At 41.5% G+C, this 27,067-nt stretch overlaps 2 protein-coding genes across 4 annotated transcripts; one reads left to right on the top strand and one right to left on the bottom strand.

Moving 5' to 3' along the window:
• Positions 1–2,103: 2,103 nt before the first annotated feature.
• nmur3 (neuromedin U receptor 3) lies at positions 2,104–3,823 on the top strand. The gene is made up of 2 exons (XM_085924449.1): positions 2,104–2,974; positions 3,417–3,823. Exons 1-2 carry the CDS (start codon positions 2,104–2,106, stop codon positions 3,821–3,823), a joined length of 1,278 nt encoding a protein of 425 aa, XP_085780575.1.
• Positions 3,824–5,732: 1,909 nt separating this feature from the next.
• lactbl1b (lactamase, beta-like 1b) lies at positions 5,733–11,692 on the bottom strand. Of its 3 annotated transcripts, none has more exons than XM_085924657.1 (7): positions 11,633–11,692; positions 9,628–9,835; positions 8,995–9,101; positions 8,135–8,292; positions 7,631–7,878; positions 7,081–7,186; positions 5,733–6,840 (listed from the first exon to the last, which is right to left on the bottom strand). In XM_085924657.1, exons 1-7 carry the CDS (start codon positions 11,690–11,692, stop codon positions 5,862–5,864), a joined length of 1,866 nt encoding a protein of 621 aa, XP_085780783.1. In that variant the 3' UTR covers positions 5,733–5,861. The 3 variants fall into 3 exon arrangements, with proteins under 3 accessions (XP_085780783.1, XP_085780780.1, XP_085780784.1); XM_085924654.1 differs by having other exon boundaries at positions 11,621–11,692; XM_085924658.1 differs by lacking the exon at positions 11,633–11,692 and having other exon boundaries at positions 8,995–9,095; positions 9,628–9,733.
• Positions 11,693–27,067: the final 15,375 nt, after the last annotated feature.

Genomic DNA, 27,067 nt, shown 5'->3' on the forward strand with positions numbered 1-27,067 from the left:
CATTTTTTATTTATTTATATTATTATTATTATTACTATTGAAATGATTGAAAACAAAAAAACAGCAGCTTCAAAATCACTGCACAAAAACTCTAAAAAGGTTGATATCTACAAAGTAACTGAAGTGTGTCAATTGACTTTCTTCAGGTTTCTCATTTGCCTTCTTATTAGTAGATGTTACAGCACCACCTGTTACTTCGGCATGCTATGCTGGAGAGTGGACGCTACAGTTAACAAAAAAAAAAACCCTATACCGTTTGATTTTTTTTTAATTCAGCCTCTAAACAACATGCCTTTCAGCATCAGCTTGATTTTATTCATTCATCTTTTATGGATACCTGCAGCACATTCTCCTTCTGTCTCTTTCTCTCTCTCTCTCTCTCTCTCTCTCTCTCTCTCTCTCTCTCTCTCTCTCTCTCTCTCTCTCTCTCTCTCTCTCTCTCTCTCTCTCTCTCTCTCTCTCTCTCTCTCTCTCTCTCTCTCTCTCTCTCTCTCTCTCTCTCTCTCTCTCTCTCTCTCTCTCTTTCTCTTTCTCTCTCCTCTGTACGACATGGTCGGTTGGGAGGATGTGCATCCTCTGCCTTCTCCTCCCAACCACTATTGCATGCGAGCCGCGAGACGCCTTAAGAGCTGCAGAGTCAGAAGGTGAGTTTTAATTCATAAAATGTACTTAATTTGTCTTTGTTCGTGCCTATCTAGATTGTTGACGATTCAAGGTATTCAGGAGGAAAACGTTTTTACGGAACAAAAATGACCATCCTTTTGTAATTCTGCTTCAGTGATCTTAAGCACAATATCTTAACATGCACTTTTAGTTTCACTTTCAAAGACTCGAGGGTCAGTTGTGCATTATGAACATGAGGCAGCCAAATTAACCTTGAGGTGAAAAAAAAAAAAAGGTGATTGGCACCTACCAGAGCAGGGAATCTAATTTTAATCATCCTCAGAGCGTCGCCGGTTTGGAGCTCATTAGTGCGGTAGGGAAAGATAATATTGCGTTCCAACATCAGGCATTTTCCTTTACTTCCCATTAAGCGGGACCAAACGAAGAAAAAGGTTTCTCTCTCTCAGATGGATTCAAAGATTTCTCGCTTGACTTTCTCTGTGCAGCACAAGTGGTTTACACTTCAGAAGTTCTGGGTTCAAATGTCAGCTTCGAATTTCCCGAATGGAGTCTTATATACTGCCCAGCTTTATATCGCATCACAAAAACATGCTCCTTAGCTTGATGCGGCAATTTGAATTGTCGATAGGCGTGAAGCCAAGGACATAGAGGATGTTGCTCCTCTCAGTACCACTGAAAGCAGGATGGAAACAAACTGCAAAATAGAAAGCTTAGGGAGAAAAATCAAACCCCCACACTGCAGGCCTGAGTCAAGTCTTAAAGCCAGAACCTGTTCAGTGTGAAGCAAGTGCCATCAACCGCAATTCTGTACTGTCAAAAATCTTTAGATTTTTCATACCATTTGAACTGACACAAAAGTGACGGAGAGTCATGAGAATCATCGTCAACCATGAACACCATTAAATGTTTTGAAAAATGAGACATTTGACGAATCAATGTGTCTCAAACCACCTTTAGATTTATAGAAATTCTTGTTTTTTTGGACATCAGACAGACGGCTTGACAGACAGAATTTTTCAACTATTGGCATGAATTTGCCGATTTGTTTGTTCCCAGGGCAGTTAATCGATCTCAAATGGACAGTTCTGTTGATCTCTTGTACAAAGGCAGTGGAGCTACAACCTCAATTAAGGCGGCGGTGTTTTTGTTGTTTGTCGGAGGCGAGATCATTGTATGTGGGGATAGGTTATAAGCTTCTTCTGTTTTGAAATGGTCTTTCAATCTTGAACAAGATGGCTTCTCTCATTCCGCTTTCACATTATGGTCTGTCCTAAGCTTCGATTGCATGAACTGATGAGGCCTTCTCGGATCAGAAGTGAATATTTCAAGACAACCAGAGCTGTGCATTTGAGATCGATAAGTGACCTGGATGAATGGCAGCATGCCCGTGACCCTCAAGCATATCTCTTTTTTCTAATGTTTCTGAAACAGTTCAATGAGAGCAACCCGTCAAAGCATCGATTGATCCCCAGTCCTGAGATGGATCTCTTTTGGCAAGGTCCCTCGTCAAACATGTCCAGACCGCTTCGCAACGCCAGCACGTCCCCCAACTCCAACGTGGGTAACACCACCAGCGCTACCACCAGCGCCAGCACCAGCCTCTACACTGAAGCCAATCTCTTGGACATCCTCGGCCCCAAACGCTCTCCCTTCTTCTTCCCGGTGGCCGGTGTCTACTTGCTCATCTTCGTGCTGGGCTTGAGCGGGAACCTTCTGACATGCGCTGTGGTAGCCAAACACAAAAAGATGCGCAACCCGACCAATTTGTACCTTGTCAGCTTGGCTTTGTCCGACCTTCTCATGCTGGCCTTCGGGATGCCCATGGAGATCTACGACTTGTGGCAGAACTACCCGTTCCCCTTCGGCACCGGCGGTTGCTACTTCAAGACGTTCATCTTTGAGACCATCTGCTTTGCGTCCATCCTCAACGTCACGGCCTTGAGCGTGGAGCGATACATTGCCGTAGTGCACCCTCTCAAGACCCGCTATCTAACCACCAAGAGGCACGCCAAGCAGGTCATCGGTGCCGTGTGGGCGGCATCCATGGTGTGCGCCATACCCAATACGTCCCTGCACGGTATCTACTACCTCCCGGGCTACATGAGGGAGTCGGCCATTTGCACCATACAAAAACCAGTGTGGATGTACCACACGCTTATGCAGATCACCACCGTCTGCTTCTTCTTCATTCCCATGGTGGTGATCACTGTGCTCTACCTCGTGATGGGCATGCACCTGGGCAGGGAAAGAAGACAGAGGCAAGGCTACTTTGGGAAGAAATGGCTCAGCGACACCCGTGTGAGCGTCCAAAATGAGGCCGGTCGGCGGACGAACGTCGTCAAGATGCTCTGTGAGTTCGAAAATGAGGCTTTGAGCTTGCAGTTGAAGGTCAAACTAAACACCTAGCTTGTATATTTAAAACATCAAAACATTTTTGCCTGAAGAAATGCTCCTGCTAGCTTAATGCTAACACAAAATGGAAAACTCCATTGACGTGTTAAAACTTAGCACCAATAGTCCCAGTGTTCAAACATACAATGTATACAAATAGTTTGGGCTATTGGCTCTTGGGGTAAACACGTTTTACTGACGCCAGAATGTGATCTTGTAATCCACGCGGCCATTGCCAAGGCATGTTTTCGGTGTCATGGTTATTTGCAGAGGTGTCTCTAGCGAGCTTCGCAGCTTAAAGAGACTTCAGGTATCATTTGTATCAAAGCCCCGTCTGCTGTTGAGTCCACAGCCATCCAACAAAGTTTCATTTCAAACTCACTGGTGTCTTCATCTTTCAGCCATCGTGGTGGCAGTGTTCGGCGTCTGCTGGGCGCCTTTCCACATGGAGCGTCTGCTCTGGAGCTCCGTGAGCCAGTGGACCGACCTAATGCACAACATCTACCAGTACGTCCACATTCTGTCGGGGGTTCTCTTCTACCTCAGTTCTGCCGTCAACCCAGTCATCTACAGCCTGATCTCCACACGCTTCAGAGAGTGCTTTCGAGACCTCGTGTGCTCACGGGTCGGCACACCTGACTCTCCGCCGCCCCCGAAGAGTTCACTGGTCCTGTCCACCTCCAGGGTCCAAACCAGAGGTCAGGACTCGTTGCTCAGCTTACTGTCTCCGCCAACAAAGCGGGGACTGGACACCTCGTTACTCTCAAGCGCTTGCCAAGAGACGGCTTGCAAGACTTCAGTGTTCTGAGATAATACTCCTTTGGATACAGATTCAGATCCTTACTTCTGTTTTATGTCATGCTACCTGGACTGTTGCGGTGAGTGACACAAAGAGACAACATGGAAAATAATTTAGTATGGCGTACTCACAGGCCAAGGCAATTCAAAGTGTCTCAGAGGTTTCGGTTGTGGGATTGCTTCTTTAGATGTTGCAGCACTGCATCTGTTGGGACTCCGATTTTTAGTATTTTCATTGTGCAAGTTGGTAATTATCTTCAAAGACTCTTATGGTTTTAAGACACAGATAACGTTCATTGGCATTTGTATACTGTCGCCATTTTTTCCCATCCGTCCGTCCGTCCGTCCATCCATCCATCCATTTCTGAAGCACTTATCCTCCCTCACAAGGGTCTCAGGTGCGTTAGAGGCATGTTTCTTTTTTTAACCAGGGATCATGATTCATTTCTAATAATTCTTTTTATATAAATAAAAAAAAACATATAAATATTCTATTTAACCATACTACATGACTGTGTTATCTTATCATCATTCTTTTGGTGGCGGTTATCATTCATAAGCGTGGAAAGGAGAAATCTCACGCACATTACGGTGAGTGTTAACTGTGAGAGTCTAGCCTGCCATTATTCAACCCTAGCCAGGAAGTGAAATGTCATCGCAGCAAAATCTAATGCAGACTGCACTTAATTATCACTACTAATGTCGCGTTTAACTCCAAAGACGACTGAAGGACACCAGGAGAAGACTGCATTTGGAAAAGGGCAGATTGTGTGTGTTTGTTTTTTTGTCTAATGTAAAATTAAATGGGGTTGCCATGATCCTGGTCACTATTCATGTGCGATTCTCCTGTACAATCACTTAGACAAGGGTGTGTGAGGATATTTTATTTGCCTAATGTAATTGGTTTGTTCAAAAGCACCCTGCATATTTCAGCAGCTCATCTTATATTCCACCTGCTGGTCCCAGGCTAAAAGCACTCAGACGGAGCTGGATCAGATTGAAATAATGTCATTCTTGTTGTGTAAAAGGAAAAAAAAAGTCAAACACTGTCATGATTTTCCCGTGAGCTTGTGTTTTAAGTAATCGTGATTGTTGTGAATAATTGTTTTGAGAATAACTGTCAATTGTTTGTCTATGTGAAGCCCTTTGAGAATGCTTGTGATTTAGGGCTATACAAATAAACTTGACTTGACTGTGCAGTAACATGACAAATCACAATACAGTTGAAATGTGCTACATGCAATCGGCATTATTTTCTTTCCCTTGCAATAAAAGTCAGCAAAGACAAGATTATCCCATGGCTTGATTATCCTTTGGTTAGTTACATAAATGATACATAGACTGGTTTGAGAGCATTAAAAAATACTTAGGACATGCTAAAACATAGCTTGAATTAACTTGCTTGTGATTTATCAGAGACTGGAAGTTTATTTCTGCCAAAGTAAATTCAATAGTTCGCCTAGCTTCTTTTATATCTTCTTCTAATGGTATTGTGGCTGCTCTGTTTCACTGTGTCAACATTTGCTTCCCTTCAGTCTTACATGCTAAAAACCACATTGAAATGCTTGTCACTTTACATTTCCTTTACATTTCCATCAGATGACATTTTCAGGATATTTTCTGAATAGGCAAGGGAGGCAGACAGCAGAAAAGAAAAGGTTAAACGTAAGCGTTATTTCTGTCCTCTCAGGTCTGTCATCAGCCTCGACCTGTGTGACAGAGTATTACATGAATAATCCCGACCCGAAATGTTTATTTCGGGTTTGGTCAGAAGCTTTGCATTAGTAACTGTAATTGGCGAGGGTTCACGGTAAAATATGTATTCAGTGGTAGTATAAAAAACAGCAACAAAAAGACATGACGATTCAAAAGCGTGAATGGAGAGCAAATGGAAACTGAAAAACAAAATAAACCATGAGTCCAGACAGGGGGCAAAATGATGTGCGGGAAGCGGAGATGATTCACTTTCACAACACGTCCTCCTCCATCTTCATTTGTAGCAACCCTCTCAAGGCCAGGACGCTAAGTGCCCTTGAGGTAGCTGGGACTCAGCTGGAGAAGGACGGCTTGCGTGCTATCCTGACCACATTGTACGTGTTCAGACCTGGCGCGTCGAACCCGGGGGAAACGCCGCGCTTGTCGTACGCGTAGAAGTTGAACAGTTGTCCGTCCTGGGCCTCCAAAGACACGGTGGCCGAACCCACCCTGAGAACACAGGGGTACTCCCTTTCGAAGACCACCTTGAAGACGCGCTCTACCAGGTAGTTGAGCTTTATGGTCCGGTACGTTTGCGGTATCAGCTCTTCGATTTGAGGGCCGAATTGCTGCATGGTGAGAACGCCGTCCGAGCCGGCTTTGATTTCGTAGAAGGTGATGTTGCTGTAGGTAAAGAAGCCCGCGTAGGCCTCTGGGTTCGGGGGCGGCGAGAGTTCCCTGCGGGTTTCCCTGAAGGCGTTTTCTAAGGCAGGGATGATGTGGCGATAGGCTTTGGCCACCACGTCCTGCTTTTGGGAACGACCCCCAGCCATGAGCACCACCAGGCCGAGCTTGAGCCGCGGCACTAGGGAGAATGTGGCCGAGTAGCCGTCCAGGTCGCCGTCTTTACGCACCATCTCGTAACCCAGCAGCTCATTCACCTCCCACGGTGTCCCCGTACGATTTGCGAAGTAGTCCTTGTCGCACCTAAAGAGCGGCGTAAGCATGATCTTCAAGGAGTCGGGATCCAAAAGTTTGCGGTGATAGGCACCCAGCAGCATCATTGCCAGCTTGGCCAGGTCCGCCGCCGTGGAGAACATCTGACCCGACGGGCGATACCAGCCCAAGTCGTACAGCGGAGCGGGCTTTCCGTTGGAGTACACGCCCACGGCCACCTGGCCCTGGAGACCTGGCGTGATGTCGAATCCTGTGTCCTCCATGCCCAGGCGGTCCAGGTTGTTCTCCGAAACCCAACGCTGGTAGTCCATGTTGACCACTCGTTCAGACATGACGTGTGCCAGCAGCGAGAAGGCGAGATTGCTGTAGTGACATCTGAAAAGACAGATGTTATGTTGAACTGATTGATGTACATGATTAAATGGAGCTAGCACACAATCATTTGTCTTAGGGCTTTCAGATAGAATGAAAAACCAATATCTATGATGTGACCTCAGTAATGGAGGGGCATTGTCTGTATTTGAAATGACGTGGCTGCTATATCAATAGCCTGGCTTCTCATGGAAATCTACTGATTTACTCGTTATGACCCAAATAGGTGTATTTAAAGCTTACTTGGTTCCCGGATCGGCAACGAGGACGTCATCCTGCAAAAGATTGATTGCCGACTGAGTCTTCCCTTTCCAGAGAAGGTTTGTTGCTCTGAGTCTCCTCGGCAAACCTTGAAAATGAACGCAGTTGAACAGCAAATTTGTATTCTGCTCACAGACCTACACAAACACGTACGCCGCCTCCTGTCAACACGTTGCAATTCCCCTGTTCTTCTTGCAACGATCGATCCTCCTATTTGATGGTGCCATTAAACAGATATGATTCTCATCGGGCCAGCTATGGACCTGCTGTGCTGTTTAGATTAGAGTCATGTCGTAGTTATGACCTTTTGGGTCCCGTTATCAAGGTGAATATAATATCAATAGAGTGAGACAAGGTAAATGAGGACCCCAATGTCTGGTTATGTCCAATCTATCCAATTCACGTCTGAATTATGATTTAAAAAAATACATATTTGATATAAGGGACATTTCCATCAAATTTCTATTCTACGGGTATTTGATTCATATCTACTAAAATATTACACATCAGTGAGTTTAGGTGTTAAAGGTACCAGAGAGCTGGCTGGCCATCCTGCGGAGCGTCACAGAGGAGGATCGAACAGGGACCTCGCCGCTGTCCAGGAAGATCAGACCGTCCGTCACGTATTTGAGCTCTGAGTCACGCGACCTCCCCATGGGGTTCTTGATGGTGAAGTTGTCCACGTATTTCTCCAGCGGGTCATCCAGTGAGCCGACCTTGCCCTCTTCCCACAGGCGGTACAGCATCAGCGTGGGGAAGATTTTGGACAGGCTGGCGATTCTGAAACACCATCAAGCAAAGTTCTGCGTGATTTTTCTGGTAATACTAGAATCGTGTAATTCCACATCCACTACAGTAGGTGGCAGTGGTGTTGGAACATTCGAAATGGAACACTTGGGTTTATGTTGGAATTGATATACTGTGGAGCGTAACTTGATAATTAATTAATGCACAATTAACCAATTGAGAGATTATGAGCGGAATGCCAAAAGTCTACTTTTGATCGGATAACCTGTTGTGTTCTTAAGTCACCTACCTGTAGATGGTGTACTCATTGGGGGGTCCCGAGAATACATCTGAGATGTTCCTTTTGCCAAAATTGCCGGTCCATAAAACAGTGTCATTCAGGATAACGATGGCGGAGAGAGCCGGCAGACTAATTGGCTTGATGCTCTGACGAAGCAAAATGTCCACCTGTGGGGGGAACAGAGGACACATTCGAGGATGTTAAACTTTTAAAGCATGTTAGGATGGTAAAAATTTCCCTTCCTCTCGCAACATATGCTCAGACGTCAAATGTTCAGAGACCTTTATACTGATGCCATCTGCTTCTATATGTTCCGATGTGTCTCACTGGCTTGGCAGCACACTTAAATAAACAGATATTCAAGTGCAAAAGCGAGATGTGTCTTTTTCTATTTAGAACAGAAAATAATGATGGGGGCCAAGAAGGGTTGTTTAAACTATGCGATTTTTAACTTTTTTTCCCCTTTTTCTTAACTTTTCCAGCTCAGGAGCCAAATTGCATTCCTCTATTATTATCATCGATTAATTGAATTCAACAAATTGAATTAAAAATATAAAATTTCCATCACTTTATTAAAAAGGGCAATATTATTTGTATTATTTTGACAATGAATCAACAAATTGAAAAAAAATCCATAACTTTATTAAAAAGATTTTAAAAAATGCACAAATATTTATTATTATACAAAATATTTGTCAACTGTCAAGCCCTCTTTATTATCATCTCGAAAGTCTTTGATTGCAGGGATCGCATTGCCGCTTTCCGCATGTTTAATCACGTTTTCTGTGCTTTATCTCCACTCAGGATTAGAGTGCAGCTGTAGTGTACATTGAACACAGATGCCCCCGCTGACTCCACGGCTCTTGTACCTTTTCCAGGGCCTCTTTCAGAGCGGGAATAGGATGCTGCAGCGGAACCGGGTCGGGGAAGCGGGGACACCTTATCTCCGATTTGGCATTGTCACCCAGCCCTTCATCTGGTTGTTAGAATGGAAATAGAGAAGAGGATTGAGAAGACAATGAGTAGAGAGCATGGAGGGACATGGAATGATAACTCATGTTTGAGAGAATAAAGCAGGCCCAAGACATGCGGCGTTTGGGGGACAGCAATTTCTTCCCGTTGTGCTCACATAATACGTGCCAGTCAAGGTTCAAGATGTAATTTGCATTTTGAACCTGAACATGAGAACATCGAATCCAGATATGATGAGTCACATATGAGAACAGGAGTTATTACAAACTTGATATTTTTCATTTGCGATGTTTCAATCCTGCCTTGTTTCATGAAACTATTGTTTTATAAATGGTTGGATGGACATCATGCTCATTGTTCGGTTGATGACACATGGGCTCCGGAGACCCTTGTATAGAAGCCATAAAAAAGTAAATTCTCCGTAATATGCCACACCCCTTTTTACCACAGATTTACTGTACGCCAAAATTCTTTCTCCTTGACTAGTTTTGATTATTTGAGGATTCCGAAGCCTGTTCGAAAGCACTCACCTGGCTGCACTTTTGGAAGCTGATATTGCCAAAAGAAGCATCCCGTCATCACCATGGAGAGCATGAGAAAGAACACCAAACCCACTTGGGACCATTTCACCTTCATCTTCTTGGGTTTTGTGACCCCTTGGAACTGGACGGTGGCGGCGGCAGGAGGAGGAGGAGGAGAAGGAGCCGGCGGGACGGCGGCGGCGGCGGCAGGTGGCGTCTTGAATAGAATCTCATATCAATCACTAGTAAAAGTCTCACTCAATAATAACTTGAAGCCTACACACAAGCATTCTACTTGGCACTCTACATGATACTCACCCCTAGAGCAGGACGGACGACCTTAACAGTGACACAGCAATCTTCTTAGCATTCAATCAACCACCTAAAAATCATTCCGCTTCAGACCCGCCAAAAATGTCAGCGTCCCATGTTGACAAAAGGCACAAATGCAGACTCTCGTGATTTTGCTGGGACTGCGCTATAATCTGATGGTCGGCGCCACTCTTTGGCCATCACAATTCAATTTCCTCTCCTGTAACTCCAGCCTGTCGACATCATAATCCCCAGATTTACTCTACCAAAGCGGTCAGGGGGGGAATCTTAATCCCTAATCCCTGTGAATCACTTCGCTTCACTCCAGTCTGCCGAGGGGAGAGCGCAAGATGGCTGCCTTTGGCCCCGTGCGGGTTCACTTGATTCCCGCTGCTATGTGTCGCCATGGTCCACCCGTGGTTGGAATATCACTGAATAGTATTTGAGGAATTGAGTTCACAAAGATAAATATCGATGTAGATTCACTACAAAGTGTGGAAGATTTTATATAAGCATTCGTGAAAGGCGCCATACAAATAAAATGTATTGTTATTATTATTATTATTCAAATCAAATGATCCATCTGACTACACAAATGGTCCAAATGGTTTTCACTGGGGGAATTCATTTTTTTTCATTTCTAGCAGCCAGATTCAATACAACCAAATGGCCATGATCAAATAATAAAATCCTTAACCAAACAAGCGGTGCTTACATGCTACCCAAATGCAATAAATTGAAGCTCAGGTGTTCGATAAGATTGCCAAGATCCGTCCAGAGAAATGCATTAAGCCAACTTGCAACTTGGAGTGAATCATCAGCACAGCCTTAAACTAGGTGGGCGGGACTAACTGGCAGGAGTAGGCGCGGCTGTCTGGCTGTGAGACTGAAAGGTGCCGACGGTCGTTTTAAAGGAGCTCCTCGGCCCGAAAGGCGGCGAATAAATGCCATTGTTTGTGAAGGCAGTCAATGTTGCATTCAAGTCAGAGTTTGTCGGGGCGCATTCAAGCGTGGAAATGTTGTTTTTACAAAATCACTGCCCTTTGAAAATAGTCAAATATTTTCCCTGCTCAGTGGGATACGGGCTAGATAAACTGAAACAAGTTTTGGTTCAATTAAATTCTCAATTGTATTAAGTTGCACAGAATAAAATACAGGTTTTTAAGGACATGTAAAAAAACACTACTTGAAAAAATGATCTGGACTTGTGCACCCACTTGAAAAAAATGATAGCAAATTCAACACACCATTTTTTTTCATTTTCATTTGAATGCAAGGGCAGTCTGTGCCAGATGCAGCGAAGCAATCACGTCCTCCGCCTAGCTAGCATTTACTTATGATCAAACAATGAAATCCTAACGATACATATGGCACAGATGGTTTTCACAGGAAAATTCCGTTATTCATGTCTCTAATCCGGATTTAAGTTAGCAGCCTCATCATGGTTTGCAAAGATCATCTCTCCCGTCAAGATGACTTTCATGGCTTCGGACTGGCGTATGTGATCTATAATTACATGTGGCCTCAACATATCATTAATTCTCAAAAGGGCAGTCTGTATTAAAATTCTCATCATGATTTTTCTGTTCCTCTGGTATGGCTGGGGCTTTATGGGTTGTGGAAAGGAGCCCTCCCATAAGGATAGTGTGCAGGTGTTGATCCGGTTTACATAATCTAAATGTCCACACGCACACATTTTTACCTGGGCTTGCAGCCCATCCACAGTGGCTTCCCTCAGGACTTTACTCCCGGCCTTGCCCATGATTCCAACTCAGCGGCTGTGACCTGACACAAAAACAAATAAATTGGGTCTCATTTGCATTTGCTTTATATTCGTGCAACATGGCAGTTTTCACAGTATCACAGTTTTCACACTATCACACATTGCCAGCGAGCACCACCTCTCTCTCTATCATCTAAGTCATCTGCTATAGAAAAAAGGTAACCCCCCCCGCCCCTCAACAAAAACACACAGTGTAAATGTCCCAGTGTGAAAATTAACAATGAGGATTTGATGAGTTTTGCATACACAAAAAGGTCTTTCTGAAACACATCCTAACGTTAGCAGATTCTGTTAAATATGAGATAATATGGACGGATAATAGAAAAAACAACAACCCACATGCCATTTATTTGATGCCTCAGAAAAAGAAATGTATACCTGAAATAATGCTGGCAGATACTTTCAACAAAACAAATTCATAAACCCAAAGAAATGATTCTATTTCAGACTATAGTGATGTGTAACACATGACAGCATATTAGATTAATTCACAGAAGTCATAAAAATAATGATAAAATGATCTCAATTGCTGACTGCAGATTAAGTCACCTAGAAGAATATAAGAACAAATAAAATATTCCCTACTTCTGTGTTTCAAGTTCTCTTTGGCTTTCTTGGTTTTGTTTTGATTTAAAGATGTAATATTTCTACTAGCCACTAAGAGTCAGTGCCGTCTTCCAAAGTCAAAATAGTTTAATTGAACAGCGGAAGTCAATATATTCGTTTTTTAACGCAAAGGTTTTGGAAATTCTTTGTCCCGGTTCTTGGGCAAAACTTCGGAAACTAATCCAACTCACGTGGCTATTGTAAATAAAATACAGTTTGTTCCACCTGCTGTTACTCAGCGTTGGTTGGTTGACATTGTTGTAGGCTGCTGGAAAAAAGCGCAATAGGTAAGTGGCGAGAATAACAATAGAACTGAAAAAGGCAATCATAGACAAGTATGAAAAAGACATTTGTGTTGATAGATTTGGCGAGATTGACCATAAATTCAGTTTTGAGCAATAGAGAGGGGTGACCATCTGACGCCCCCCCCTGCACCTTCTCCATACATTCAGTACCTCATCAATGTCAAGGTTTGTAGATCTTAAATGGATTGTTTTAATGATGTGTTTTCCTTTTGATTTATATTGCATCTTCAACTCTGCAAATTTTTTTTTTGCTCTGCAATTGTGGGAGAAAAAAAGGCAATTATGTTTGGGTCAAAACTTGCTAGCTGAGAACGGATGATTACATTTTCAGTTATTTCTAATAGGGAAAATACAGCCATACATGTCTTGATGGCAACATTTTGATACTGGGAAAAAAAAACTAGTTGGACACCAGTTTACAGACAATCAGTCCATTCCTGCATCACAATAAGAAACAGAGCATGACTGGTGCAAGTTGCATCAGATCCAGAATTTGTTTTTGTCAGCGGGGAGTTTGGGAGGTTGTTTGCTCGGGCTAAAATGACTCTTCCGTGCTTTGATACTGGCAGCAAAGATTCAATGATGTAGTGCAGTAATATCGCTGTCTCAAAGCCCCATAGTATTGGGAGCTGAAGCTGCCAAGAATGCTAAGTGCTCTGATGTCTTCATCTGTGTTCTGCTTTTTTTTTTATAATTATTTTTTTTTTTTTTACAGTCCCTTCGAGAATTTGGCCCGGGCTTTCTAAATCATAAATACAAGCAAGAATATAAAACCCAATAAAATAATAAAATCTATAAACTACTGTGCATGCAGCCACAGCCATGTAATTCATTGATCAATTAGAATAAACGGATAACATGATAATACTACTAGAAGATTTGCTCAATTTCTCGAATGAAGAAGGCTTCAAATATTGTCGATAATACAGACACGATGACGCAGTTATTTTCAAACTGTGGTACCACCAATAGTACATTGGGCTCCCTCTACTGGTAACCCAAAAAAAAATACTGTTCAAGTCCAGTTCGGTTGTATTTAACTTTTAAGATCAACGATTACTTTTGAACTTCATCAAGTGTTTGTTTTTAGGTGGTAGTTTGTGTAAATTATATGAAAGCCACTCTATTAGGATATATTAAGAATCTCCTGCAATAAAAATGAAAACATACTCTTCAGTACATTGTATTTCGCACTCAACCAAAACACTGAGCTCCACTGCTGATGACACCATTAACAACTCGGTCTCATATTTAGTCTGAGCACTGTCCTCCTTTGCAGTCCACTGATAATGCACATACGTATTGACCTTTGTGATTCACAAGTATCATTCAAGTTTAATGCGCCATTTAATATTAATTGCATGCGCGTGTCGGAAAACTCGCCCTTGATGAAGCGTCGGTCAATTGATACGAGACGTTATGTAATAATTCAGCAAGGCATCATAATGTATGTGGTTTCGAGACAGACACTATAGACTGTATAAAATTATAATAATAACCAACACTTTGGCTGTGACAGCCAGTGCTCCAACAATATTACAAGCAGGACTGCACACAAAAATATTATATAAGCCTCATAATGAGTCAAACGGCTCGTTTTTATAGGCCACATGATGCCCTGCAGTCATTCGCTCCTTGTCCACTTACCTCAGGATCTATCCGTCACACTTCTTTTGGGTCTTTATCAACACAGAGATGTGGGGGGAAAAAAAAAAAAAAAAGAAATATTCCGCTTTGCTTCTGTTCCGACTTTGGGAGCTCTGGACGGTCTCCTGACAGATGTTGGTATCATAGTTATGACTAAATCCGCCTTGTATCAAACCCAGCATTCTGGATTAAGCAGCACAGCCAATGGCCACATCTGCCATCGCACTCAAATAGGTGCCCTTTTACTCGGCCTGTTTGTGTGTGTGCGCGTGTGTTTTCAGTTTATATTTTGGGATGACAAACTAAAAAAAAAAAAACACACGTTACCAGCCAGGCAGAGATTATGTTACACTAATGATGTGAATTTGCTTCGTGGCGCACTGTAAAACATATGGCAGGAAATCTCGGTTTCATTAGATCAGAGAGTCTTGAGTCTCACAATCTGGAGTGGGACAATGTCGTTTCAAGAATAGGTTTGGTCCTTTAAATAGGGCATTGAGATTAGGTTAGTGTTTTCAAATGACGGTTTCAATGTGAGGTTTTAAATGTGGGTTAAGATCTTAAAGTAGCATTTCAAGCCAAGGTTAGGTCACAAAGCAGGGATTCAATTCTGGCTTCAAAATATTTAAGGCAAGGTTAGGGTCTCAAAATAGGGTTTCAAATAGGGTTAAGAGCAAAGACTGGGTCTTAAAACAAAGGTAAGGTTTTCTATTATATTTTCAAGCCTACATTAGGATTTCAAATTAGGGTCCCAAAGTACAGATTAGGTTTATCAACATGTCTGACACAACTTCAGGTCAAACGGACGCACGCAGGGTTTGTTCGGTGGGCTTGGACGAGCCGGTTGCCCGCGGCAACGGCCGCATTCATGACCGTCACGCCACAGTGTCTCGCCGGGAGTCATTTTAGCAGCGTGACGCTGTGAATTAAATTGTAGGGGGAAAAAAAAAAAAAAAAACTAATTGACTGCTTTTGTGCACTTTCACCAGAGAATTAATATGCAGGCACGCTCCAACACTTAAGTGCAGGCAATGGCTTAGTGCGCAGAAGCTCGGACTTAACGCAAGCTGTCGAGTTCAAGGACTCTGTCCATCCCAACATTTGCGTGCAACCAAATTGATAGCTTGGCTCATTCACAGTGCCATTATTTATTCAGTGCATACAGTGAGCACATGTAACTGGGCAAAATGGAATAAATCGTTTTCTCATATTCTCCTCATATTGTCTCCATACTGATGCCATTTAATTAAGTATGTACTTTATACTGCATCTATATTAGCGTAAAACCTTTTTAAAACCTTTTCCATTATTACACGACTAACTCGCTAGTCGGTAATCCTGGCATGAACACGGCAAAGCTACTTGAAGCATATAAATACTTTTTGTTTACGCACCAATAACAACAGCTGCCCACTGGGCCTTTCATGACCTCGTCTTGAGAAAATTATGTAAAAAAAAAAAAATTGAAGCTTTAATTAATAAGAGAACTTGGGATCTAACTCAGTTGCATTTAATGTTAACCATAAATGAACAAATTTACTTCAAAGGAGTAGTCAGACTACTCTTTCACATGTAACTGTGGCACAACCCTGTTTCTAATCATTTTGGTTACCAATCAATATAATTGAATAAAATACGGTACTATGTTTCATTCATTGCTGAGTTTCTTTGACTGGGAAACACTGACCTCTTGTGGAAAAAACAAAAACAGCAGTGAAAAGGTGAGTTTAACTTGCTAAAAAAAAGATCAATATACCTGTATTACCAAATCTCAGAAGATGACTAAGTATAGGCATCTTGGATATTGTTTTAATGATGATAGAACCTTTATTAAGTTTAGAAATCCTATGTTTTACCCCACTCATCTTAATCCATCATAATATTAAATCACAACTGCAGTCCAAATTTACAAACGTATATATGAATTTGGCAAAATTTGAAAATAGGCAGACATATTAAAATGCCAATTGTCATATCACATGGACCCCACATAACATTTAACCCAGGGGTGAGATTAACGAGAATAAAATGACGGACATAGCAGTGTCAGGCTATCTCCACTAGATGGTACCAGAATTGCATCAATGTTTTTAAACTGTCTGAGACAGGTGAGAGGACTGTTGGGGGAGGCCAAAATCACAAGCTTTGGGCAACTGGCAAGATGCATAATAATTACTTTTAGTTATTTTATAATCTTGACGTTTCAGAAAACTCCCTGTGTTTAACCACTGAGATGAGAGCTATATGAGGACGTTGGTAGAAAATGACATTCGAACCTACTAAAAACCTACTATGACATCATCCAATTTGACAACTGCATCCAGAAGAGAATCCAATGATTTTGACATTTTTTGATTTGAATTTTTTTAATGCTTTAAAACCAATCCATCAAGCAATTATAGTACTGTATAGTAGTTATTTTGGAAAACTGCATATAACTTATGTATGACCTTATTAGTTTAGGTATTTTTTTAAGGTTGTCCAAAATTGAGTGAAATAACCTCACAAACAAAGCAAATATTAGCTTATCACAATTATCAGCTGGAACGTTTTGGGGCCGATGTGGTGCAGTGTAAATAAAACCACCTTCTATCAACTGATGTTTTGCTTCGAAATTCAATACAACTGTTGGCTCAGAAATGGCATGTGTTGGCGCTCACATGACATTCCTGAGAATCGCAAACTCTGGTAGATTGTCGTCGCACGTTCGTCAATAGAATTATGCAGTCGGACAGAGCTGAGCAAAAAAGGGACACTCTGAACGTAATCAACAAGCAGCCATGTTGTATCAGACAGTGAAAGTGGGATACCAGAAAAAAAAACAAAAAAAAACATGTCGCTATGTGTCATCCAATTACAACAGCACTCTGATCCTTCATGTTTTTCTCATTTGCTTTTTTGGAAGTCCACAAATGCTCTCGAGTATCGCCCGAAGGTCAGATAGGATAATATAACTAGCAGTGCATTCGGAGGCCTGTTATTAAGGCAAACGCGCTTAAGATTCTCAAACCTCAAGTTCCAGAGGTTTTTTTTTTTCCTTCAGCTATCGCTACAGAGGAGGTGGAATTTCCCGATGTCGGATGATGAAGAACATATTGAAATCTTTTCACCCAGTCAAAAGTGTCTCCATTTCTTTTGTGTACATTTTGTGATGATCAATACAATCAATGGGTGCCATTCCGCTGCGGTCTGCCTGGTGTGAAAACTCTTGTCTCGACCTCTGACCTATTTGCACTCTTGAGGAGTGCGTTAGGGGCATGTGGACGTGTCTCCCTCAACCAACCGCCGTCTATGTAGGTCAGCGAATGGCCCTCGGTGTCACGGCGCCATGTAAGAATACGACTAATTGTGTTTCACGGGATGTTGCCTCGACGGGGGCAAATTCCATCTGTTGCCAAAGCCTCTTCATGCTTCATGCCTGTTTAGTCATTCGTATGGTTTTCATTCCTTAGTCGTTTTCTGACAGGCCTTATTTGACCGGCACACTACTCAACACACTTAAGGACGGATGACATGACAACAAAAGTACTTTCAAAATTCTCAAACTTTCCCAACTTGGGAAAAAAAAAAAAAAAAATCACTACATGGATGAGAATGGGGAAATCTGATTGGACACCAAATGAAGTGGTGTACTTTTCCAGTCGGCCATACAGCAATGCAAAATGACTTTGTATACAAGTTGAAAAATACAAACGAGTACTCTAAACTTGGATCGCTATTCATGGTGAGGCAATGCATGCGTGAGCACGAAAGCGTACGCTAAACTAATGCATAAAGCGTGTTTTAAAGTGTCATGCGGCTCTCTTGTGATGCTCTGAGTGAGTAAATTTCACTGGCTTATTGGACGCGAGTGCCCAAAATTCACTTACTATATCGCAGCGGTTTTACATAATCATGTGAATTGCTTTGTGTCTATCCAAAACAGTCAAAGGCGTGTGGATTTTCCTGTCGGCAGCTCTTGAGAACTCCGAGGCCCGAACAAGTGGCAGCGCTGCATGAGGAGCCACTTGGGGAACAAGTCTAGTGTGCTAATCTTCACACTCCAATGACCTATGCTGCGTTCAAGTCAACTATGAGGTCAGGAAATCCACAACTCGGATGAGGCTAAAGTGCCACTTAGAGTCAAGAGTTATTGAGCTTTTACCACATATTGCAAGAAATAGTGGTTAGTGTGTCTTATTTTTAGGATTGGATATGAAGACAATTTATTGCTAGTCTATTGCTTGATAGGGGATCATTTATATACATTCATTAAGATTGAGAAAAAAAGAAAGACATTAAAATAGCACTGACATTGTGGCCTCCACCAGCAATTAAGTTGCCAATCCCTGCGCTGAAAAAAGAAAAAAAAAAAAAAAATCAGGTACGCAGCAGATAGGCAACTACTATTAAGGTCTGCAGTTTAGCGCTGATGCAAATGAACATGGTTGAGCCTTGGCAGAGGTCTGAGCCCCACTGCTCGTCTTTTTACTCAAAGCCACCAGCAATTTTGTTTCTTGGCTCCATTTATTTGGATGTGTGTTCCTAGCTGATCTTTAAAAAAAAAAAACTAAAACGCTCACCCAGACAGTCGAGTGGCGTGGCATGAGCCAAGGAAAACCCACTTGATTGCATACTCCAGAATTTTCCCCAGGCTTATTTTATTCGCCTGTATTAGAAAAAACAAACTCTGGTATACGAGAGATGGTTATCAATGTTCAACTTGACGCTGATATGCAAAATAATTTATGTCCTTGGTGGAATTCTGCTCTCTACTTTTCAGGGGTGTTTTTCCCTCTTGGGCCACACAGAGAAAAATGAATATGATTTGTAGTCAAATTGTATTTGTTGTCAAACAATAATAAATAAATATATAACTAAATAAATAAAACAAACAAACACAGGTTTTCCCATCTTAGCAAAGGTCTGCAAACTACTAAATGCTTGTTGTAGTTGCAAGAAAAAAGAACAATGATGCGATCCTTTTCGCGTCCTAAGGGGGTGCTCTGAATCAGTGCAGGCGCTGGCAATGCAGCCTTGGCGGCGAGATGGTGCACATTAACCACTCCTGGGTCCTGATGTTGTTGTTTTTTTTTTTTTCTCCTTGCTAGATCATTGCATCTATCTGTGCCGGCCGACATCCTGAGTGCAGCAAGCTCCCTTGTTCCAGATATTAAATTACTCATAAAACATTTGCCCGGCCTCCAGGCCCTGTTACTGCAGCTTGTTGCGAAAGCTCCACTTAGCCCCTAGAATGTCCCCCGAGAGTGTAGCTTGTGCCACCTCTCCTAAGAAGAGTCAATCTTTCCAATTTAAGAACGAGGCAGTTTCGGCTCGCATTAACATCACGCCGCTCGCCGCTTGTCGCCTCGGCGCGTACCTGTCGCCCTCACCGTGACCAGAGAAGTGCTGCTGTGTTACAACAAGCAGCCTGAAAGCTTAAACATTATACCACACAATGCAAGAGAGGCTGGAAATTAGGGGGGGTGGCGGAGGTAGGAGGAAGGAAAAAGGCCAACCGCTCATGCCGTGTTAGCTTGAGTGAACCAGAAAGCCCTGCACCGAGCTCAGTGAACCATAAAGTTATTTTAAAGATACAGCCTCAGAGTTCAGCAAGACAATATGAGAATGAAAGTGAGTCCAGACCGATTGGACTTGATGCTCTCTTTTGACGTTGGCTATTTTATTTCACTAATGTAACTTCAATGGACTGTAACTCACGTTTAACTTATTTGTGCATCATAGCTATGAAACAGATGTCTGATGTTTCTTTCCGCTGCTTCATATTTTATGATTGACCTTTAGATCAGTTTGGACAGAAATAAATAAAATGCTATGCAGGAACTGGATTTGAAACTACAGGTACAAGCATCCGGTTCTGATGAAACGCGTAAATGCATTTTCCGATGATGTGACACACATCTCACATGACTGCATTTACATTCACTCAGTGACTCAACACATGAAATAAATCACTAAATCACATTGGACAATCTGACTTGGCAAACAAATTTTTATTTATTTTTGCAATTTCTTTCATAGATTTAAAACGCTTTCCCTTGCTCGACTTTTTAAACGAGGTTTTTGTATAAATAAATATACAGAGGAGTCTTCCATTGAGCGATGCTTCAGTCGTCATGTTGCATTCTGACATATATTGTTAGTTTAGTTCTCATTCTCTTAATTGGAACCTATTGTCACATCAAATTATATATGTTTTGAATTGTATGGAAAGAAATTTAAACTACTCACTGTTTTATAATTTGAAATTTACAAAATGATTGTTACCAAGTTTAGTGGTAGCCTCGAACTTTTGCTCAGTACTTGATCATACATTTTTTAACAAAGTTTTAAATGTTAAGTGGGAAAAAAAAAATCACATATACAACCATGTGGAACTGAAATTCTCCACCCCGCTTCCCCCCCTGGACATCTTTAAATCAATTTATGTCTGCCAGCTAAAGAAAAGTGACTAGAGCATAAAAGAAGACGTTGAGGGAGATGAAGAGAGACAGTTGAGTTGTTTGACTGCTACGGGATGCTGTGAGTTATTCTTGTGTAGGCGCACGTCAAGCTGGCTGAGTGCCGTTGTTTTATGTGTAAGAGATGCCAGCCGGGGTCAGCTCGGGGGTGGCCATACGGCAAAAAGCGGCAGGTTGCTTTCGAACTGGAGGAAAGAGGTCCGGTTGTTAAAGAAAATGCAACCTTCAACTAACGAGGACTGAAAGGACTTTATTGATGAACCGCGGAAAAAAAAAAGTTATGTATTATAGTTTCAAAATTGAATGACAATGTTCAACAGCAAATCTGATATCAAGTTATATATATTTGAAATTCTCCTTCCACTTGATGGCTAACTAACAAGATGTCTGCTGTGATGCGATTTGCGCCGATAGAAATGAGAAGAAGCGTTGAAGAGCAGATTGGCCGTCTCCAGGCAGCCAGCCAGCGTTCCCATATGGCCTCGGAGGTGTCCAGTGATGCCCGCTGTGCCTTCACTTATGGATTGCAGCGAAAAAGGTGAGAAGTCAGTCACCTGTGGTTATTAGCAGCTCATTCATGAAATTGCCAAACGCGGCAAGAGGCGAGCGGAATGGGACGTGATGGTTAAAGGTCCTGAGGTTTTTGCCTGTATTTGGGGACAACACGCAGAGCGCCATCTTGAATGCTATTTCAGTCTGTGATGTCATTGCGACTAGTATTATTCCTAAGAATAATCCACTATTATTCCATAAAAAAATCCACTATATTGATTGAGTGTAAAATATTGATGAGAAGTGGGATAGAAAAGTGGACAATATTGAAATGGCAGAAAATATTGAAAAATGTAATTATCACAGGAAGAAAGGTAAACGACTTTGTTACCCCACCATGTATACAAATAATCAATGATTACAATATTGCAAGGCTAAAAATTTGCATTTCAGACAGAAAAGAGCTTTATATGCTACACAATGAGTCCAGTGGTGCTAGAGTAGCGTCTAATCAATTATTAAAATAAAATAACTTACTAATGTGTTTCAGCTCAACAGACGCCGGCTTCTTAACCTCACTCACATCCTGGCCAAAGTTTTCCAGACCGCATGAGTCATAATTTGACAAGTAGGTGACATGAGATTAATTAAGAAGGAAGTATACATTTTTAATTCTAAGTACTAAATAATGCACTTGATAGCTTCTATTTCAACAGAAAGTGCAAACTCAAAAATATACTCAACTTCATTGATTTTTTTCTTGGGAGACTGGATCAAAACTGTTTCAAAGAATATGAGGTTGGATGTAATCTTAGAAATGCAGTATACTGAAGAGGGAAAATTACTAAACCTAACCCAAAACCAATCAATGAACTTAACCCCAACATAAGGATTTGCCATTGTAAATACCGAACAGGCTTGACGTGTTGTCACTCTTAATACCCGGTAATAAATTTCCTGATTGGAAGGGAGGACCCGGGCCTGATTATTGGGATGTGAACACCGCTTTAAAGACATAGTACCTTCATTTGTAAATATTCCATAGACCGCTGAAATATAGACAAACTGGGAGTGTTTTTAGTCTACAGGTGCGGTACGGGGGTGGTTCCTCATTCAAAGTGCGACATTTTCTTGGCTCAGGTGGGATGGCTGCTTAGAAGGAGCAGGGATTTGTCGAAAAGCAGCAAAAGGTTGATTTGGTATGACGATTATACCTCTGCGATTGCAACAACTCAACGCGAGGGGGGTATCATGTGCCGCTGAGCTATTGTGTTTCCCCTCCGATAGACACAACATACATTTGTTGACGTATACATTTAATGGGTCAGCTAATCCAGTCACCCACAGCCATTATCGTACAGTGGAGTCTGCGGATGGGATAAGCCGGTGTGTAAACCTTCTTCCCTCCGTATAATTTATGAGCCACAACTCCAGCCAGATTAGACCCGATTGGATCGCTGGTGCCATATGTGACCTACAAAAACGGTGCTCCGCTCTCTTGTGCCGCATGGCGGGAGGGGTCAGTGATCTCCCTGAGCAAAGGTTGTCATGGGAACGACCCCTAGATACACCGCTTGCACATCTCAGGGCAGAATTATCGAGGATTTTTTTTTTTTGGTCATTCCGCTCTGTTTTCTGCTCTACTTCCTCACTCTCTCTGGCGATTCCCTTTGCCTCGACATGTGCAACGATGGCCCATACTGTGCATGCGATGACAACGTCTACCGTATACTCCATGTACACGAGCAACTGACTCAAGGCTGGGTGCTCAACCAAAGTGTGGAAGCTCATAGCAGAATCTTATTTCAGCAACAAAATTAACTCAAAAATCACACCCGGATTAAAAAAATGGCATTCATTACTCGGTCGGTCGACTCGACTGAATGTCATGAAGGCTTTCTTGAGCCCCGCAGTAATGTTCCGGTGGGTCGTGATAAGTTTTATTTACAGTATCTACTTCTAGCCATTAGACAGCATGTCTGCTCATGCTGAAACTGAACAGAACTGAGTCCTCATCTGCGGGCGAGGTTTGTCTCGTACACAATTTTAAACGAGTTGTAAACCTGGGACCCAAATACTTATTTTAAAATATTAACTTTAATTTAAAAACTGAGAGACGCTAAAAAAACCCCAGAGAAACCTAACAGAGAATTTTTTTTGGGCCTTTGCACTCAGCGCGGTACTTTTGCAGTTACCCGTAAATCGATTTATCTTAGTGTAGCGCGGCTAACAAATCAACTCGCAAAAACACAGCATGCTTGCGCTTTTTGCTCGGCAGGGCGTAAATATCAAAATAAAAAGGAGATCCCGTTACTAAGTTATTATATTGCAAAGAACAGGGGAAGAAAATATAATTGGATCCCCATGGAGGTTCTCAGTTTCTCAACCAGCTTCCTCTCGGGGTGGAGGTTAAGTACAAAGGAAATACAATAAAGAGCTAACATCCCTCGAAGCAGCAAGCAAGTTAAATCAAGCAATTTTATTATTTCCAACTGTGAAAGTACCTCCGGATCACATGTACCCGTTAGTCATTAGATTTGATAACGGGAATTTTTCTGAAAGACTTCATGTCGCCGTGATGTTAACAAAATGCCCGAAAGAGAAAATAATGGCAACACTCGGACTAATACGGCAATGGAAATGACTTGGGTGATTTTTTTAATTTTTTTTAAAGCCATCCACGCATTGCCTCTGTTTCTTAATACCACTGTTTATATTTTGATAGCAGCTACTCTGAAATATGACTTCAATAAATTGAATAATTATATATTGGACATTATTAAACACATACGCTCCGCATAATTTTTTTTTATATCTCTGCATGAATTCGGCTCGACAAACTATCTCACAAGAACTCTTGGGAAAGCCTACAAGACGGTCTGTGGTACTATTTGCTTACACTGCTCATATTTTATACAATTACTTTGGTGAGACGGGTTTAGTGTACACGCGAGAAAGGTCAATGGGATTTCAGCAAAGGGAAAAAGGCTTTGGTATTTTTAAAGGAGTCAACTTGTCGCCCAGGAAAATGTTTTGAATTCAACTCGTGTCTCGTTCCAAGGAACAAATACTTTTCAAGCGGTAGAAGTGATAAAAAAAAATAAAAAATCCACTGAGACTGCTGCGTCAGCATGTTGCTAAAGACCATCATCAAGTTTATGGACATATCAAAATACAACCAAAAGCTACATCAGTCAGTTAAAAAGTTATATATTATTAGTTAGTATATTTAGACAGTGAGAAAAATGCAACAAACCTTTCATAATAAATCAAAAACCTTTATAAAACAAATACAATAAAATCAAACCCAAAAGCTCATGTTTAATATACACGTTTAATATTAATTGACAATGATGAAAATGAAGGACATTTTTCGATGATTAGATTTAATGTGATATACAAAAAAAGTGTTTTTATTTTTATTTTTTGTGATTGTAAATAGTTAATATTTGCAGATCAATGTATTGGGCACAAATAAATCCCACATGAGCTTCACAAAGATTTGAAATCAAAACTTGAAATCCTTCAATCCTGTCCTGCTTTGGTGAAAATGTTTTAAGCGTATTATCAAGCTACTTAAGAAACACATGAACATGAACCCATTCTCACACAAAGACACATAGGGTTAAAGTTGAAAGACCTGGGACTTTCTAATTCCACCTGGCTGCTCACCGAGACGCTCCAAGCAAGGTTTGCCATGACGCGCTCCTGACGGCTTAAGTGACAACTCTACTTGAGAGTCTGCCCCCCCCACCACCAATAATGCACACACACCCACACACAAAAAACTAGAGTGAAAGAAAGAGGAATACTGTTAAAATCTTGATGTGCACCTCCATCTGTTGCACTTCATATGAGCAAGAATAAAAACCATTTCTTTTCCGTACTATCAAATGACTTTACGCCATATCCCAAAAATATTTTCGATAATCATTCCAACTATAAAAAAATGTTTTGCTCCATAGCTGACTTCATGATGGAGCAGACACAGATTCCAAATTACTTGACCTCATATCCATAAAATAACTCAAACATTATTTTACTATGAATTTTGCTGAATTTTGACTGTTACTAATCAATACAGATTTCAACAACGTCAACTATTCCGCTTATCGTATTAAATTATTTTGCTTTACAACAAAAACAACTTGAATGAAGTATCACATTTACTTCTTCACTTTAAAATAATTGAATTCCACGTCGATTAACTTTATGAGGCAAACAGAGTTTCTTTTTCGGGCTTTTTATTTTTTAATTCTCATTTTTATATGATGAAGACACTAACACAGAGAGTCGCGTTAATAGAAGAGAGGAAGAGGCTCAAGATGGCCACAGAGGACTTTTTTTAGACATGACCAAAACATGCAACTTGTCTGCAGCTTAAGATGAAGTTAATGTTTCGAAGCGAGTCCGCATGGAAATTTTGTATGGCTGGTTCTGGAATGCAAACCATAATGAGAGTCAAGCTGATTTATGTGAAAGGTTCTTATCAATTAGTTAAAAAAAATAAAATAAAAGCTGCCCAGGGGCCAGTGATTACGTCCAAAACCAAACGCGTGACGGACGACGTATCATTAGCAATGATAAAACATGTTTGTGCTTGAATTTATAAATTTGAAATAGAAAGAGAACCCTCAATGGACTGTAGATCATTTTGTTGCAAAAACACAATTTGGAATTGATATATGACTCAAGTGAAACTTTGTAGCTCTTTGGTTTGATGTCGTCTCTGGTGTCCACTTGACACGAACGTCCATTAAATCACAATGAGTCTTTTGGGCTCATTTAATCAAAGTCATTTAGCAAGGCTGAATTTACTCAAAACACAACTGAGTGCATTGCGGACTATTTATGGCTGGATTTACTGTGTGCTTCAAGTGAGAACATTTTTTTGTTGTTGTCAAGTACAAGCACAAATGGAATATAAGTCACACAGAATGTGATCTCTTCGGCCTTTTTAAAAAGTGGAAAAATCGTATTGGCTGTCTGCCAATATACGCGCAGGGTAAACACACGGAAAATGAATGGACATGTAGAAAAAGTCGACACACCCCAGTTAAAATGCCAGGTCGAAACGTCTTCCACCAATAATGTTCCCAATTATCTGCACAATGTAATTGGGAAATAATCTTTTTGGGAGAGGTAATACACGAGTGAGATCATGTGGTTGCAAAAGTGTGCACACCTGCATGTATAGCTGGGAATTTAGCCGGGAGTCCGCATAAACAGAACAGTACGGTTTATCTTTTTGTTTGCTAGCAGGAGCTGCTTAATATTCATATTATGTTTGTAATGTTATTTACTTCCGTCTGGTGTTGACACTTTAATTTAGCCACATTTCAGGCCCTGCACCATTTTTCTTTCTCAATGTGTAAATTCACAAGTGACAAAAGTGTCTTCTCTCAGCTCTGTTGACACATTTCCTCATCAAAACAGCTCAGATTGCCTTTGTATCGCAATGCTTCTTTTTTATTTGGCCAAAAAGATAACATCAGTAATTTTCCTCACGTCAAAACACTCGAACACTCGGTTGGCTCGGGTTCCTCGTTGAACCCGGCCCGACTCGGCTCTGACTTCTTGTGAAAATGCGATCTTAATCCTTTGGTTTTCCAGATCGCTCACCTAAAGCGAGAGACACTTTGTGCTCCCGATTTTGCCGGAAGGCCTTTAAGAGGTGAAAATCAGTTCCAGCCCAAAGTCTCTCTTGTGAGTACCTTTAAATTCCAGAGAAAGGAAAAGCCTGCTGACCCGCAGGAAGTCTGCCAAAGCGCCGTTAAATTGATTCCCAAAGCCTTTGTTTAAACGCGGGGATGGAAGTGGGATTTGTTTTTAATTTCCAAATT

Source organism: Syngnathus leptorhynchus, chromosome 11, assembly GCF_054491065.1.
Source record: "Syngnathus leptorhynchus isolate UIUO chromosome 11, UIUO_Slep, whole genome shotgun sequence".
NCBI lineage: Eukaryota > Metazoa > Chordata > Actinopteri > Syngnathiformes > Syngnathidae > Syngnathus > Syngnathus leptorhynchus.